Source organism: Schistocerca americana, chromosome 3 (assembly GCF_021461395.2).
Source record: "Schistocerca americana isolate TAMUIC-IGC-003095 chromosome 3, iqSchAmer2.1, whole genome shotgun sequence".
In the NCBI taxonomy this organism is placed as follows: domain Eukaryota; kingdom Metazoa; phylum Arthropoda; class Insecta; order Orthoptera; family Acrididae; genus Schistocerca; species Schistocerca americana.
The window spans coordinates 628,890,369-628,907,773 of NC_060121.1; the positions used below are offsets into that span (position 1 = coordinate 628,890,369).

Sequence of the window (17,405 nt, forward strand, 5' to 3'; positions counted from 1 at the left end):
GTGCTCAAAAATTATAACTTTCTAGAAAAGCAAAATCTCCTACATAAAAATTAACATGGATTCCACAAACAGAGATCTTCTGAAACTCAGCTTGCTCTGTTCTTCCATGGGATCTACAGTGATGTGCCCAGATTAGTATCATGTTCCATGTTCCCTGACTTCTGCAATGCTCAGCTCTCTCTCTCTCTCTCTTTCGTGTGTGTGTGTGTGTGTGTGTGTGTGTGTGTGTGTGTGTGTGTGTGTAAAAGAGCTTATCAAGTATTGACCAGATTTTGGAATGGAGTCAGGACTTCATTTATTCTTCTTCTTCTTTTTTAACCAAACTCTGCCCACAGGCCCTACGGGACCAACTGGCCGCCATTTCATCCTCAGCTCACAGGTGCCACACAATGCGAATATGGGGAGGGGGGAGGCGGGGGGGGGGGGGGGGGGGGGGGGGCATATGCCCAGCACAATGCTCTCCCGGCCGTATATCAGTATACGAGACTGGAGCCACTGCTTCTAAATCAAGTAGCAGGTAGCTCCTCAATTTGCCTCACAAGGACTAAGTGCACCCCATCTGCCAACAACGCTCAGCCGACCTGGTAGTCACCCATCCAAGTGCGAGCCCAGCCCAACAGTGCTTAACTTTGGTGATCTGACAGGAACCAGTGTTACCACTAAGGCAAGGCCATTGGCAACATGTCAGTTTTAGTGGAACAAAATCAACAGATGTAAAAATAATTTATGGACTGCAGAAAGGAAGTGTAGTAGAATCACTACTGCTTACAATATATATTTATATAAATGATCTAGTGGATAACATCGGAAGATCCATGGGGCTGTTTGCAGGACCAGAAGACTGTAGTGACTGTATTTCTGACATGAAATATGACAAATGTGGAATATGGAAGCACATAGTCATCCAGTTATGGTTACATTTACAGATACAATGGTATGAAGGCTCAATTTTACTGGACTATGGGCTGGTTTATTTGAACACATCCCTAGCTATAAAATCTATATGTTTATTCAATGAAAAATTTGTTGCCACATTCTTCATCAGGTATTTTTGCACAGCAGTCATATTTAACAATAGAATTTAAGAATTTCAGTGTCAATTTATAGCAGTTTAAAATCTTAATACTACAAAGAGCATTTTATATCACTTTCCTTGATCTCTTAAAAAGGCTCTTTGGTCTAGAAATGCACTCATTCAACCAAATAAAATTCAGTATATTTCTAAAACATTAGCTATCTACAGGTTTTCTGTGCTACATATAAAGGAAGTAATTTTTTAGATGTGATGAGAAAAATGCTGAGGTGAAACATATAAAATGATGATAAAAGCCAACCTGCTTTAAAACTACTACCAAATAAGTGTAACTATTAGATTCAGAACTCAAACTGCTTTATGTTAATGAAGAGAAAGATAGAAATTTCATCAGAATTTTTCATTACCTCTGCAACGGTAATATTAACAAGAGCACCTGGAAGTAAACAATGAAGAGGAGTGTCCTCTTGCAAAGCACTTGCTACAGCATTGGGTACAGCTGTAAGTGAAACAGTTGTTATGTTCCCTGCACTGACAGCTTTGGACACCACGCATCGCACCAGCTGTCCCACACCTGTAAGATGATCATAGCATAACATATTTAAAACATAATTCCAATTGAAAAAGGTTTTTTTATACAGAGCATCATTCAAACAAGTTACAGGGCTGCCAAATCCAATTAGTGGCTGACTTCATATAGTCAGTTATTGTCATGTTCATGGAATCATTTACACAATATCTTGTTATGATGTGGAACTGACTTACACAAGGATATACTGAATTTCTACATGAGTGTAACCCTAAATGAGAAACATATGGAAGTACTCTCTCTTCAATTACTATTTTGACTACAAAATTTATCAAGCAAAAATTACTTCAATTTCTGTTTTACTGGTTAACCAGCACCTTTAATACTTTGACAACAAAGTCCAAGTGTAAATCAGACCATGACATTGCGTCCAAAGGACTGCACCAATGTATACCTCAGGCTAAGGTGTTTCTCTACATGAAAGCCAGTTATTGCTCAGAACAAGGATTGGATTCATATGGGAACAATCTATGGACATCCCAGTACCTGCTCCCTGATAGGTGCTACTCTGTGTTGTCAGTTTCTAAAATTACTTTGAAAGAAGCAGCAACAAACATAGGAGCTGTTACTGAGACTGATTGAGCTATTGTATGCTTACATTGTTGCAAAATTCATGCAAGTAATCGTCAGGTTTTGCTGCTGCAAATATGTCATGTTTGTTGAGTGAGTAAGAAATTTCAGAAGCTCTAGAGGAAGAATTGAAGTGTTCTGAATCAGGTGGAGAAATGTAAGTGTGCAGGCAGTTTGAAGAAATGGTGAAACACTTCCAGAAAGGTAATACACTAGCTCCTAGTCCAACTATCAGCAACAGCCATGTAGGACAACACTTTTCTGATAAAATTCTTGTAACTGAGAAACAGAAGCATCCAAGATTTGTTCAGAGGAGACGAAACAATCTACTGGTAAAGCAAGCAGGGAAGAAACAAGCTGGGGACTACTCTGATAGCAATGCACTTCTTTCCACACCAGAATGTTTCAGGTTTTTTAGTACAAAAGCCACTTAAATATGGACTGCTCAAGAATTCATCTTTTATTTGAAAGGATAATTATGCTTACTGTAATCATTATTGCAAAATTTGTAATCTATCACTGAATTAAAATAAAGATAAATCTTCAAGTTTGGTTTCAAGTGTGTTATCACTCTAAGATATACCAACCATTTTTTTCTGAGCCTCAAATTTTTCTAAGTAATTTCACATCATTGTATTAAAGTGCAGGGAAAGTGAACAAATATTTTTACGGCGGTGTGATTTTCTCATTGCTAGGACTGAGTAACATTACCCCTTGAGTAGTCAGCAAAGCATTCAAAGCAGTCACTCCAATTACCAGTTTGAGGAAACTTGTGTATTTTGCAGTTGCTTAACTGAAGTGGTTGGGAAAATTTGTCATATGTGCTTTCCAGTTTCAATTGCAACAAATACCAACACGCACATTGTGTTTGATGAATTAACAGCTCGTCTTATAAAGAACAGTCTAGATAGTGTGTTAAGTTAAAGTCAGTTTACAGAATTAAGCATAACCTTAGTGAAAGTTCAATTTATTGTTTGTTCCTTTTACGTGTAGTTTCTTTCCAATTTACTAACACAAAATTGGACAACATTTATAGATACAAGAGTAGAAAAGAAGGAAGACAGATTAAACATTAATTTTTGATCAATATCATCATCATTCGAGACTGAGGACTACTTCATATCAACCGAGATAGAGCTGGAAACCAGCATGTACCTTTACAAAGGATCTATCACAGTGTTCATTTTGAACTCTTTAGAGTAACGGGGGAAAGCCTTAGTCTGCATCCACTGAAGGGCTTCAAACAACTCTCCTTCCAAACAAAAGTGCATATAATGTTAGGGTGAAGACAGTATTGAGCTCTGTGGCACACAGGTATCAAATTACTATTAGTCAGAAGATGATTCCTTATGAAAACTGGAGAGACTTCCTAACATAACTTTTTTCCCCTCAATAACTAGCTGACAGCTCAGTGTTGTCATTATCCCTCTCTACCTTTAGACAGAAAAGAGAATAAAATTTAACTACAGTGTAAAATTAAAGTTGTTTCACTGGCATATCTTTAAAGCTACACGCACAAGTTATCTCTGGGATGCTTGGAACAACCTTCGATTCCTCTTAACCACATGCATTTCCATGTACTGTATGTGTGTGTATAGTTAAATGAACTCCTTCTTAGAAGGTAAAAGCATGGGAAAATATTACTACACATTCCAGAAGGTTCTCAGAGTTCTATTCAACTACACTTGCAATTAAATGCAATTAAATGTCACTATTACTAATTAATGCAAAATATCTAAATCTAAGACTAATATTGGTCATTTTCAATTTTTTCATACTCTCTTCTATCCCTGTGAATTTGAGGTTGACGTGTCTTTGAACTTTCACCAATCAAACTAACAACCCAATTTCTACATATTCTTACACATCACCCTCTTGCTAATACATACTGTACTCTTATGAAATCTAGCTGTTTGTTACCAGCATATGACTTTGCTGTCATACTCCCTCTACCCACTATGTTTACCAGGCAGAAATTCACATATGTACTAACTGCGAATGAAAACGAAGTTATTCCAACATTTGCAACTGCCTCTGGGAGCAGTAGAGATAGGTTACCCCACATTATTTCTTAACTCCAACTTTGGTTACAATTGTTCTACACATTCCACAGATATCCTTACACTGTATTTACACTCAAAACCTTTCCATCTCCATGCCCTCCCTAGTAATGCTACAGATGTCATAGGCACCATAGCACAACCCCACCCCCCTTCCCCAAGAAAGTAACTTTTATGTGTATCAGATTTGGATAAAATCACTCCAGCAGTTATTTAGTCTCCCCTCAGCCTTTCACTTTAGGGCGCAATGGGAGTCTGTAACTCCACATTACTTTTTTCTATTGGTAAGTCATGTGTGTACCATTACCCAGTTGAAATGAAATGATCGTATGTTACTGCATCACCACTGACGTAAAACATAACTGCTCCAACAGAAAGTTATTGCTTCCAACATGGAATGTCTTGGACCACAGAAAAACAGGGTCAACAAGGTCTTTGTCAAAAACACACACACACACACACACACACACACACACACACACAAACGACAGTCTCTGGTAGCTGGAGCCAGACTGCGAGAACCAGCGCATAGTGGGAGAGGCAACTGGGTGGAGGTAAGGAGGAGGGTGGGGTGGGGAGGGGGAGGAATAGCAGGATAGGGGTGAAGGGTTAGGTTGTTTGGGGGAAGAGACCTTAGCGAGGTCACCGGTCTCATCGGATTAGGGAAGGACAGGGAAGTAAGTGGGCCGTGCCCTTTCAAAGGAACCATCCTGATATTTGCCTGGAGCGATTTAGGGAAATCACGGAAAACCTAAATCAGGATGGCTAGATGCAGGATTGAACAGTCGTCCTCCCGAATGCGAGCCTAGTGTGCTGACCACTGTGCCACCTCGCTCGGTGACAGGGGTGAGGGACAATAAAGTGCTGCTGGGAGTGTACAGGGATGAGGTGGAGAGTGGGGCAGCTAGGTGCAGTCGGGAGGTGAAACGGAAGGCAGAGGAGAGGGCAGGTAGGGAATGGCGGGTTGAAAAGGAGAGAAGAAAAAGACTGGTTGCGTTGCACTGGAATAGGAACATGGAAGGTGCTTGATGGCCTTCATCAGTCATCATTCTCCATCTAGCTCCTTCCCTATTCCCATTCCAGCACTACACAGCCCTCTATTCCACCAATGCACCCAGTCTTTCTTCTCTCCTTTTCCATTCCCCTCTGCTCCCCCCCCCCCCCCCCCCCCCCCTGCATCTAATGCCCCGACTGCACCTTGCTTCCCCATTCTCCACCTCATCCCTGCATATTCCCAGCAGCACTTTATTGTCCCCCTCCCCATCCCAGCCTCCTCTTTACCCCCACCTGGTTGCCTCTCCCATAATGGGCTGCTTATCACAGTCTGACACCAGCTGGCAGCGACTGTGGTCACGTGTGTGAGAGTTGCACTTGTGCGCGCGTGCCCATATACACACACACACACACACACACACACACACACACACACACACACACACACACACACACACACACACACACACACGAGTATGTGGGGATTTAACATCTGAGGTCACCAGTCCCCTAGACTTAGAACTACTTAAACCTAACTAACCTAAGGACATCACACACATCCATGCCCGAGGCAGGATTCGAACCTGCGACCATAGCAGCAGCGCAGTTCCAGACTGAAATGCCTAAAACCGCTCGGCCACAACGGCTGGCGCAACTCAGCAACTCCACTACATGGTAAATAGCAACTATCCTTTTCATTATATTGTTACATTCCTTGCTGGATTTCCCATTGTTTTAAATGACAATAAAGATAATTTTAAGCAACTTTTGTGTTACAGTGAAGTTTCCAGTTTCTCCTATCTTGCTACATCAAGAAACAATTTGTTTAAAAATATCGTTTTTATGCCCCTCTTTTCTTGTCAGGCTAGCTGTCATTGGCTAAGTAGAAATTTTCTCTATAAGTGTTTGATTATAGAGATGTAAACAACACATGAGGGCTGTCATGTTCTCCAGAATTCCAGATGGAATAAAAGTCTGGAATGCACTTTTAATTCTATTTCTACAGGGACAATGAGATAGATCACAATGAGGGGAATGTAGTAGGAAAGTACAAACAATCTTTTCCATCATCTTTATGATGGAACAAATGCAAAGGGAATTACTTACCAAGCGGTCTTCCAGAGTTCCACACTCTCTCATACTCTTTCGCAAAATCCTTTTTCAAAAAAGCACGGACACCAAACATGCCTGTGTCCATAACATAGCCATGATCTTCCACACTCTTTACTGCTGTTGTCAAGACAGTTCCCTGCACAACAAGAGATGCTGGTGGGCAGTCTGCATGCAATTCATGAGGAGCCAATGTTGCAGTTACTCTGTGGCCACCAGTATCTGTACGACGGACCTGAGTTACTTTGCAAACAACATGCTGGCCTTCCAAAAATATCTGACGTAACTTGTAGAAATCCTGTAACATTATGTATAAAAATGAAACAATAGCCTTTTAATAAATGAAAGTAAATCCACAAGCACGTCCACAATTAACAGGTCTTTTTTGAGTTTCAATTGATAGCGATAACATCAATGATGATAACAGCCATATCCTGGCTCAGATTTATTCATTTTCATGCTGTGTTGCACACGGGATAGTCATAAGGCTTCAGCTATCACCTCAAATGACTAAAGTTATGTAATTCCTTCATTTGTTTGCAGGTTTATGTCTGCAATCTTGGCACACATTGAAATACCCGCACCCCAAGTGGAGAATCATGCGCTAACTCATTGTCTGCATTAGAAGCGGAACAATGCTGCAAACAATCCATGCCGAGCTGGTGGAAGCGTATGGCAACATTGCACTAACATATGACAGAGCAGTCAAGTGGCACAGATGTCTCCAGTGTGGTCAAACAGGGCTGAATCACATAGGAGGAGGTCACATGTCATCTCCTGTAAAGACCCAGGAATTGCAAAAGTAGTGGATACCCTGGTATCTAAGAGCAGCATTTCACAACTGACAGGATGGTGCAAAAAGTGAACATCACTCATGGGTCAGTTTGCAACATATTGCACAACATTTTGAATATAGTGAAGGTCACCACATGCCGAGTTCCACTACCATGCACACCCATTCACTATGACACAGTCACACAGGCTGCTCTTCTTGACTATCAAATTCCTCCCAATAGAACAGATTGAGGTGAAGAAACCATGAAGAAACCATTGTGTGACAGGGATTACCAGAATCACAACAAAGCAACAGCCAAAAGAATTCTTTCGAAAACGAGGTATATATCAAATGATCCATCACTGGGAAAAAAAATGTCACTCTGAAGGGTGAAAATATAGAGAAAAACAAACACTATCACCAAATTTCATGGTTGCAGTTTAATATTAACTCCAATACCATGCAACCTTTTTTTTTTAAAAAAAAAAAAAAAAAAAAAAAACTGAGTGTTTCACATAAAACCAATATGCCTCACACACCAGTTAATCTTCTCTAGTCGAAATTGCCTTGAAAGTTGGCTCTACTGCATTTTATTGGAAAGTTGAGTACAGCTGCGTGTTCGTGCATCACTTGTTGTGAGAAGCTTGTATTGTTGAGTTTTTACTTAAGTGGGGCAGTTTCCATTAAAACACGGAAGCGATATTGTGGAGTTTACATAATGACAAGCTCCAGCAACAAATGTAAAGATATGTTTCAAGTGAAATATCCTGGTAGGAAGCTCCCCATGACCAGCACTGTACAAGAAATGGAGGGCTGTAAGATCCATTTCAAATGTACAGAGGAATAGGTGACTGACAGTGAGGACACCTGAAACTATAGACAAAATTCACATGGAAATTATGAGATGTCCCCACAAGTCAGTAAAGAGGGTATCACAGCAGGATGGTGTGTCTCATACATTGTGTCATTGTGTACTAAAAGATATGAAATTAAAAGCCTTTCATATGTGTGTGGAGAAAGAGTTGAAATCTGAAGATCAGGAAAAAGAAGTGCATTATTGTAAATGGCTTTTCACATCAATTGCTAATGGTTACTTGGACCCCTTGCTTTACTTCATATCAGGTGTGACCTGGTTTCACCTGTCAGGTTATGTAAACACCCAGAATGGCATATGTTGGTCGCAGGACAATCCAAGTATTCTGCATGAAGAACCTCTCCACTCATAGAAGATATGTGTTCAGTGTGTGTTGTCTGGCTTGTGCATTTTAGCCCCATATTTTTCAATTACACTTTAAACGGTGCCAGATATCTAGAGATCTTTGATTCTTTCTAAGTACAATTAACAGATGCAGAGACGTAGTAAGCAGTATCCCAATTAGATGGAGCAACTGCTCACACATCCAACCAAAGTATGGCCCACATCACCAACACGTTTCCTGAAGACAGACATGTCAGTAAAGGCCTCATGGCCCCCAAGGTCCCCTGACTTAACATCATGTGATTTTTTATTTATGGGGCAAACTAAAAAGCAAAGTGTATGCTGACAATCCTTGCACAATAGATGATCTTAAAATGCAACATTACTAGAAAAATTAACAACATCACACCTGCAGAATTACATCTTGTTGCTGGTAATGTCATCTCACAAAGTCAGTGATGCCTGGATGCCCATGGCCACAACTTCCAGCACCTCACATAAACAGGTAACTACATTTTTTTTTAATGTTACTATTATCTATCCTTTTTTAGTTAGTAAACTGTTACCTGAATACTGGTTTTATGTGCGATACCCTGCATCGACTTACCAGCACCTTTTCTGGAAATTTTGTCAAAAATCTGGAAGTATAGGAACTCACTACCCAATTGGAACATTAGTACATTAAGCTACAAATGCTGATAACCAAAGAGTCACAAAGGATACATGAAAGACTTGTAATGTAAAAAGTTCCTAAAATTTATAGCAATATAACTGGTTCAGAATCCAAATTGAAAGTACCTACATTCTACAGACATTGTGCAGGTAGCACAGCAACTACTTTATGATTTCCAACACAGATTAAAGGAAATTGTACTGTTCACCTCTGATTACTTACTATATACATATAAAGGATTTAGGAAGGAACATGTAAGATATGGCAGTACACAATGCAAGACATCACATTTACCCTATTTGCAAATTTTATTTGTAAATCAACAACATTAAAAAGTTTAACAACCTATTTACTAGACTCACACCATCTGGAGATTTTCCTTCAGTCAGAGACTGAAGAACTGATGTGTACTCAGCAGAGATATTTGTCACTGGTACTTTCGCCACAAGACAACCAGGAAGATTAACAGACAGGTCATATTCCCGTACTTCTTTCACACATCCCAAAACCAGCATTCCTTCAATTAGTTCCTGTAATATAGAGCAAGCTACGTGATTTCTTAGTTACACTGCTATGCCAAAAACACACACAAAAATTGTAGGAAAGGAGGAGAGTCAAAGACACAACAGGAAAAAACAATAACAGGAAGAAAGGTAGGAATTTAATGTCTTCCTCACGATGTAAAAATAGGAAGTGGGATAGCAACTCATTCAGACAAGAACGGGGGAAGAAATCAAAAAAACAGATTTTTTAATGAACAATTGTAAAATTGAAGAGATTTAGGAAAACATCGTAAATTTTCATCTAGATGATCACACATAGTACTGAATGCCACTCCTCTTGCATAGTAGTTTAATATTTTAGCCAATACGTAACTTTGCTTAACAGGCAGTAGCAGAGAAAAAGGAAAGGAAGGGACGACAAAAAAAAAAAAAAAAAAAAAAAAAAATGCAGACATTCCACCATACTTTCGGAGCAAACACATACAGTTGAAAGACAGCAGTTTCTGCAACATCATACTTTGAGCAAGGTTCAACCAATTGAATATATTCATTAAACCCGCAACTGCAGCTGGTGTCCACCTTTCAAACAATGTATTAGCCATATCCATGAAAAACTTGTAATCATGTTTCCAACTATAAAATATATTTTTTCCCTGCCTTTCAAGTTATTTTATCATTTTGGTTACTGATGGGGTCCCAGTAAAAATTACAATTAAATTATATGGTAAGAAATGTTCAAGACTATCTAGCAGTGTTTATCATATGTCATGCCAATGGGGATAATAGTAAATTCAGACAGATATACGGACGGGGTGAGCACAAAGTCTTGCTCTGATTATAAAAATTTATAACAGAATAACCATTTGACATAATATGTTACAATCTGATGCCGTTACATAGACTAGTGTTACTAGTTGTTGTGACCAACATGTGGTGCTAGTGCTCCACAAGACCGAAATGGTATGTTAGGTCACACTAGTTGCTGGCAAAATGGCATCGAAGCAGGAGAAAGCACAATGTGTGCTTTGGTTGCACGAAACGAAATCACCCATCAGTGGACAGCATAAATTTTGGGCTTCTTATGGAAGCAGCCCTCCTGAAATTAAATCAATAAAGTGATGGTGTGCAAAGTTTAACGAAACAGGCAGTATTGAAGATCATCCTCAAAGTGGCAGGCCGCATGTGAGTGATGCAACTGTTGATTGTGTTAGGCAATCGTTTCAACGGAGTCCGTCTAAATCAACTCATCAAGCATCACATGAACTTCAAATACCACAACCAAGTGTGGTGAAGATTCTTCACGAAAGACTTAGGTTGCATGCTTACAAAATGCAAATCATGCAGGCCTTGCAACCGAATGATTTGCTTACACATGCTGAATTTGCAGCTGAGATTCTCAACAGGATCAATGGCGCTAACAATTACTTAAATCGCATATGCTTTGCCAATGAATCAACCTTTCATGTCAGTGGAATGGTAAATAGGCATAATGTCCATATATGTGGTTCAGAGTCTCCACATGCTACAGTACAGTTACAGCGAGACAGCGAAAAAGTGAATGTTTGGTGCGGTCTCATGCATAACAAGGTTTTTGGACTGGTTTTCTTCGCGGAAAAATCCATTACCACTAACATTCACTTAAGACGTTTTGCAACTGTTTATTGCCCCACAGTTAAAAGAATATCAACCATGGATAATTTTCTAGCAAGATGGAGCACCCCCCCCCCCCCCCGCCTCCCCAATGGGCTTTGATAGTGCGTGATTTCCTGGATGAAACATTTCCAGATCAGTGGATTGGAAGGAACGGTCCAATACCCTGGCCACCACGCTCTCCAGACATTACGCCCCTCGACTTTTTTTTTTTCTGGGGCTATATGAAGGCCAGACTCTTCATCACACCAGTTGCTGACGGCGATGAACTGAAGGCTAGGATACAAGCTGCTGTGGGTACTGTGACAGAACACATATTACAAAACACCTGGAGGGAATTGAAATATCGCCTTGACATTCTCCGAGCTGCCGAAGGAGCACACGTTGAGGTTTACAAAGAACTAGTACCACTAACCTAAGTAACAGCATCAAATGTAAATTATTATGTCATATGGTTATTCTGTAATAAATTGTTATAATCAGGGCATGACATTGTGCTCACCCTGTACAATTCTGCTACGATATGAGACAAATGAACGCAAAAATCATATTCAACTTAAGTCAGCAGGGAAATCAGCAGCCATTGAACACTATGCAACATAATCACCAAAGGATTTTCAAGACCACTTATCTATAAAATGGTAAGTCCAGGTTAGAATAGCAATCATATTATGAAAAAGGTGGATAGCTATTCACCATAAAAATGACTGGCTGAGTTGCAGATAGGCACAATGAAAAGACTGTCATTTGGCCAAAGCCTTCTTCTGAAAATAAGAGAGATAATACACACATTCACACGAGGAAGCACCCCTCAGAGAAGCTTCTATCAACTTCACAGATGGGAGTTATCCTTCCAAATATTCTACACTCTTGAAATCATCCCAGCCTCATCCTAATGTAATCTACTGTCTCCACACCATCCACCCAACAGTTTCCACTTTCCAACCTCCCCCCCCCCCCCCCCCCAAAGCACTTTCATTGTGCTCCGCTCTCTGTTGGCCTTTTCCCCTTCCCTGTTGCTCTCCTCCAGCCCCCACAGCCTCCCGACACTGCACCAGCAGCCTTGTCTGGCCACCACCTGGTCCCTGCATGCGCTATCCTCCCCCTGCCCCCCCACCTGTACCCTATCATCCCTCCCCATTCCTTGTCCCACTACAGACTGTTATTTCCACTCGACTTGTCACCAATGCATTCTGGAAGCAGTGGCTGGAGGGAGCAGTAATTTATGCATTAGGTGTGCTCGCTCGTTTGTGTGTGTGTGTGTGTGTGTGTGTGTGCGTGCGTGCGCACGTGTGTATGGGCGCGCGCGCGCGCTTTCTTTTCTGAAAAAGACTTTGGCCAAATGCTTGTGTGCAACAGTCTCTTCATTGTGCTTGTCTGCAACTCAATGTGTCACCATCACTGTGAGCAGCAAGGATAGCTCTTCATAATATTATTAAGAATACTTATTTGCTAGTTAGTTTCAGGTTCCATGGATCATTTCCACAATATCGTAATCATGTGGAAAGAGTCATTCACATTCACATTGCAAATGTATCAAACTTCAGAAAAGATCATTAAATAATCAGCTGAAGTAGATATGTCAGAATATCTGACACACAGAGAAGGTGAGAATAATTTAAGAGCCAGGGTTTGGCACCTCGCACTCAGATTATTAAGAATTTTTCAAGAATCATCCATCTCAGCCATTGAAAACCAAGGAAATGGTATTATGGAATGTCACTAGCATTGTGGGGAATGAAGTAATAATATATGTGGTAGACAACTACTAACGACCTAACCTACGGGGAATGAAGTAATAATACGAGGGCGGTTCAGAAAGTAACCTCCGATTGGTCACAGTGCGGGTTGTGGGGGGAGTAGCGACGCCATCTGTGCGTTCACGCACTCAACAGGTCAGTCGGCATCAAGCCGTGGTCGAGTGAACGTCGTACCTGCGCTAGTTTAGTTTTTGTGGCAGTTTGAAATGTGTGCTGCAATAGAAAACCCCGCCAAATGTGAAGTGCGTGCTCTCATAAGGTTTTCTACAGCCAAAGGATATTCTGCAGCAGCTATTCATCGTGAGCTTTGTGCCGTGTACGGACCAAGAGTTATGAGTGAAGGAGTTGTCCGTGAATGGGTACGTTTATTTAAAAGTGGACGAGAAAACGTTCATGATGAAGAGAGGAGTGGTAGACCATCATTGGTGACTGACGAACTCGTTCAGACAGTTGATGCAAAAGTTCGTGAAAATCGACGTTTCTCAATGTCGGAGTTGTCTACTGGTTTTCCACAAATTTCTAAGACTCTCTTGTACGAGATAGTGACAGCAAGATTGGGTTACCGTAAGTTCTGTGCACGATGGGTGCCCAAAATTCTTACCGACCACCACAAAACTCAAAGAATGGCCTCTGCATTAGACTTTCTGCACGTTATGAGGACGAAGGAGAACCATTGTTAAACAGAATCGTGACCGATGACGAAACCTGGATTAAGTACGTGAACCCTGAGACAAAAGAACAATCAAAGATGTGGGCACATTCAAATTCGCCTACCAAACCAAGAAAAGCCTCGCAAGATTTTTCTGCCAGAAAACTGATGGCAACGGCGTTTTGGGATGCCAAAGGGGTGTTGTTGGTTGAATTCATGGAACGTGGTACGACCATTAATGAAGACGTGTACTGTGAAACAATAAAAAAGTTACGACGGGCTATACAGAACAAATGCCGTGGTATGCTGACTTCCGGTATCGTTTTTTTGCACTATAACGCCCGTCCTCACTATGCTCGCAGAACAACGGCCCTTCTTGAGTCCTTCAAGTGGGACGTTATCAACCATCCACCTTACAGCCCAGACCTGGCGCCAAGTGAGTATCACCTCTTCATGCATTTGAAGAAATGGCTCGGGTCACAGCGGTTTGATGACGACGAAGAGCTCAAAGATGCGGTCACAGGCTGGCTCCAGGCACAAGCGGGTGATTTTTATGCAGAAGGAATTTCAAAGCTTGTGAAGAGATACGATAAGTGCCTCAATCGCTATGGAGACTATGTAGAAAAATAGTGCAAAGATGTAGTTGTAAGATGTATATATTAAAATATTTTTATTTAACTTGGTGTATTTTTTTAAATCAACCGGAGGTTACTCTCTGAACGGCCCTCGTATATGTGGTAGACAACTACTAACGACCTAACCTAAGACACACACAACTGAATTCATGATTATGAAATGACATCTTCTCTTACACTGGTTAAAATACTAAACACCAAATACACTGATCAACAATATTATGAAATGGAGAGATTGCTACTCATTGTAAAGCTGACACACTGAGTTTGAGAAAAGTGTGTTACCATCTAGCCTCTGGCCAAAGTCTCCTTCAGAAAAGAAAACATCCACACAAGCAGCCACACCTCATACATAAATGACTGCTACCTCCAGCCTCAGCTGTATCTCTTCTCTCTGGCACATGAAACAAGAGAGGCAATGGGTATGCCATTAGGTTCACAACAACATCACCTTTGAAGCTTCCTGGCAGATTAAAACTGTGTGCCGGACCAAGACTCAACTCAGGGCCTTTGCCTCTCGCAGCCAAGTGCTCTATCAACTGAGCTATCCAAGCACGAACCGTCCTCACAGATTTACTTCTGATAGTACCTCATCTCCAACCTTCACCTAAGTTCTCCTGTGAAACCTGCAAAACTAGCACTCCTGGAAGAAAGGATATTGCAGAGACATGGCTAAGCCACAGCCTGGAGGATGTTTCCAGAATGAAATTTTCACTCTCCAGCTGAGTGTGCATGATATGAAACTTCCTGGCAGATTAAAACTGTGTGCCAGACCAAGACTCAAACTCTGGACCTTCGTCTTTCACAGGCAAGTGCTCTACTGACTGAGCTACCCAAGCACTACTCACGACCTGTCTTCACAACTTTATTTCCACCAGTGCCTCATCTCCTAGCTTCCAAACTTCACAGGAGTTCTCCTTTCTTCTGGTTGTGCTAGCCTCGCAAGTTTCACAGGAGAGCTTCCATGAAATTTGGAAGGTAGGAGACGAGGTACTGGCGGAAGTAAAGCTGTGAGGACAAGTCACGAGTTGTGCTTGGGTAAATCAGTCAGTAGAGCTCTTGTCTGCGAAAGGCAAAGGTCCCAAGTTCGAGTCTCAGTCCAGAACATACTTTTAATCTGCCAGGAAGTTTCATATCAGCGCACATTCCACAGCAGAGTGAAAATTTCAGTCTGGAATATCACCTCTGATTTGCACACTGAATAATTTTTAACATGTTAAGGCTCGTAACTGTGCTTATCTTCAAAGTCTTCATGAATCTGCTGTCCTGATCCATCTCCACACAGAAGGAGTGCGACTAATGCCCTGGCCAGCATATCCACTGAAAATATCTGGTCTTGAGTTGCGAAGCGACTGTCTGCCCACCACCTGCAAGCCACTATGATGAACTCTGGCAACTTGATGCAGCAATGTGGAATGACATACCAATATCTGCCACCCAAGTTCAATAGGACCTGATGCCCAGCCATTATAGAGTCTTTTTTAGTTGAAGCCCTGAGTTGCAGCTCTGTGTATTAAATTTCACAAATGTATCCCTCCAAATCACCTACAAATTTAGTCATATATTCTTAGTAGCACACTCTGTACTCGTAATAAGGTTATTTCTTTCTTGGAGTAGCAATTTTAATGTGCAGCAGTGTATTTCCTTTGGAACACCATTCACTATCCCCACGTGACAGGTTTGCCGCCACCTGTGGACTCACTGGCACCGTAAGCGGACCTATTGTCTCTACAGATATTTGCAGCATCACTTTTTTATTTTCTGCGCGAAGGAAAGAAGGGAGAGGATATCTCACACACAGTCATACTCTTCACTTTAACATGAAACTTACCTTATAGGTCAATTTTTTCACAGTTTTATCTACTGCAGTGTAAGTTTTAGGGACCTTTGTTACTTTTGATACAGCTCCTTTCTTTAATTTCCTTTGTTGCTTCCTGCTGGGTTTCTTACTGGACGTTTTCTTCTTACCAAAGAGCTGAAAACAAAAAGATTTACCACACAGAGAACAAATAAACAAATGTGGGGGCAGACAAGTAATACTCAATGCACTGATTTGAAAAATTTAATAAATGGAATGATAAATAATTTAGGATGCCACCTTACTGACATTAAGGTCAACAGAGAGAAGGCACTATCTTAATCCCATTATCGGTATGCAAGCGACGGTATGCACTACCTAATATGTTCCAAAATGCGGTGCAGAAGAAAAGAATATTTCTGGGGCTCATACCTCAGGCTCTATTGGTGACAGAACAGTAGAGACAAGTCTTTGGATAGCCACTGTGCTAGAGACTATTTGTATACCCAACAGGATTGCCTTTAATGTAATTAATCTACATTACAGGATCAAAGTTGAAATATTCACAATTCCTCCAGCTTAGGCAAATGGAACAAACTGGTTGCTCCTCTCTGTTCGCATTAGATGTGCATCTTAGGAGGCACCATTTAGTTCGGCTATGTACAGCAAATGCCTGAATTTTTTATGATCTACTCCTAAGATCCCAATCTCAAACAATCTTCAGAATTTTCTTGATGTCTTTATCTATTTCCAAGATACAGGGATTCAAAATTACCCAACTTGTATGCATAAAATCTTGCATGTAAAATCCAGTGTGAGGTGAAAACATCGTTTATAATGTGATGTAGCATGTAAAAACATACTGTAAAATGTCTCCATTATCATCAGAAGGATTCTGATAACCATTTTGTAGTACTGGAGCACATGCTAAATTTTCATGCACCTAAACAAGTAAAAAATGAAAATCTTACTGATCCAGGAAGTTCTTTATAGATGACAGGGAAAAGAAGGGAACCAGCAGAAAAATACAGCTATTGGACCACAAGAACGCTGAGTAAGCCTCAGTTTATTAAAAGACTCCGGCTGAAAGGTGGGGTGCCAGCTGCCTTATACTACTTTCCTCAGCGCCTTTAAAAAACTGACCAAAAATCTTGCCATACAAACATATAATAAAGTCTACACATGCCATTGTACTGAGCGTGGCAGAGGGTACCCTGTACCACTACTAGTCTTTTCCTTTCCAGTTCTACTTGAAAATAGAGTGAGGGAAAAATAACTGTCTATATGCCTCCATACGAACCCTAACTTCTTGTATCTTATCTTTGTGGTCTTTACATCCAATGTATGTTGGCGGCAGTAGAATTGTGTGGCAGTCTGCTTCAAACGCCATTTCTCTAAATTTTCTCAAT

At 40.9% G+C, this 17,405-nt stretch overlaps 1 protein-coding gene across 1 annotated transcript in view; it reads right to left on the bottom strand.

Annotated features, from left to right (window-relative positions):
• LOC124605377 (protein RRP5 homolog) overlaps positions 1-17,405 on the bottom strand; it is a 180,339-nt gene that overhangs the window by 151,250 nt on the left and 11,684 nt on the right. Inside the window, exons 2-5 of the mRNA XM_047137012.1 lie at positions 16,030-16,173; positions 9,364-9,531; positions 6,353-6,653; positions 1,441-1,607 (exon numbers count right to left, since the gene is read on the bottom strand). Of these exons, the coding sequence (XP_046992968.1) occupies positions 1,441-1,607; positions 6,353-6,653; positions 9,364-9,531; positions 16,030-16,173 (780 nt within the window). The remainder of the gene's footprint in view (positions 1-1,440; positions 1,608-6,352; positions 6,654-9,363; positions 9,532-16,029; positions 16,174-17,405) is intronic.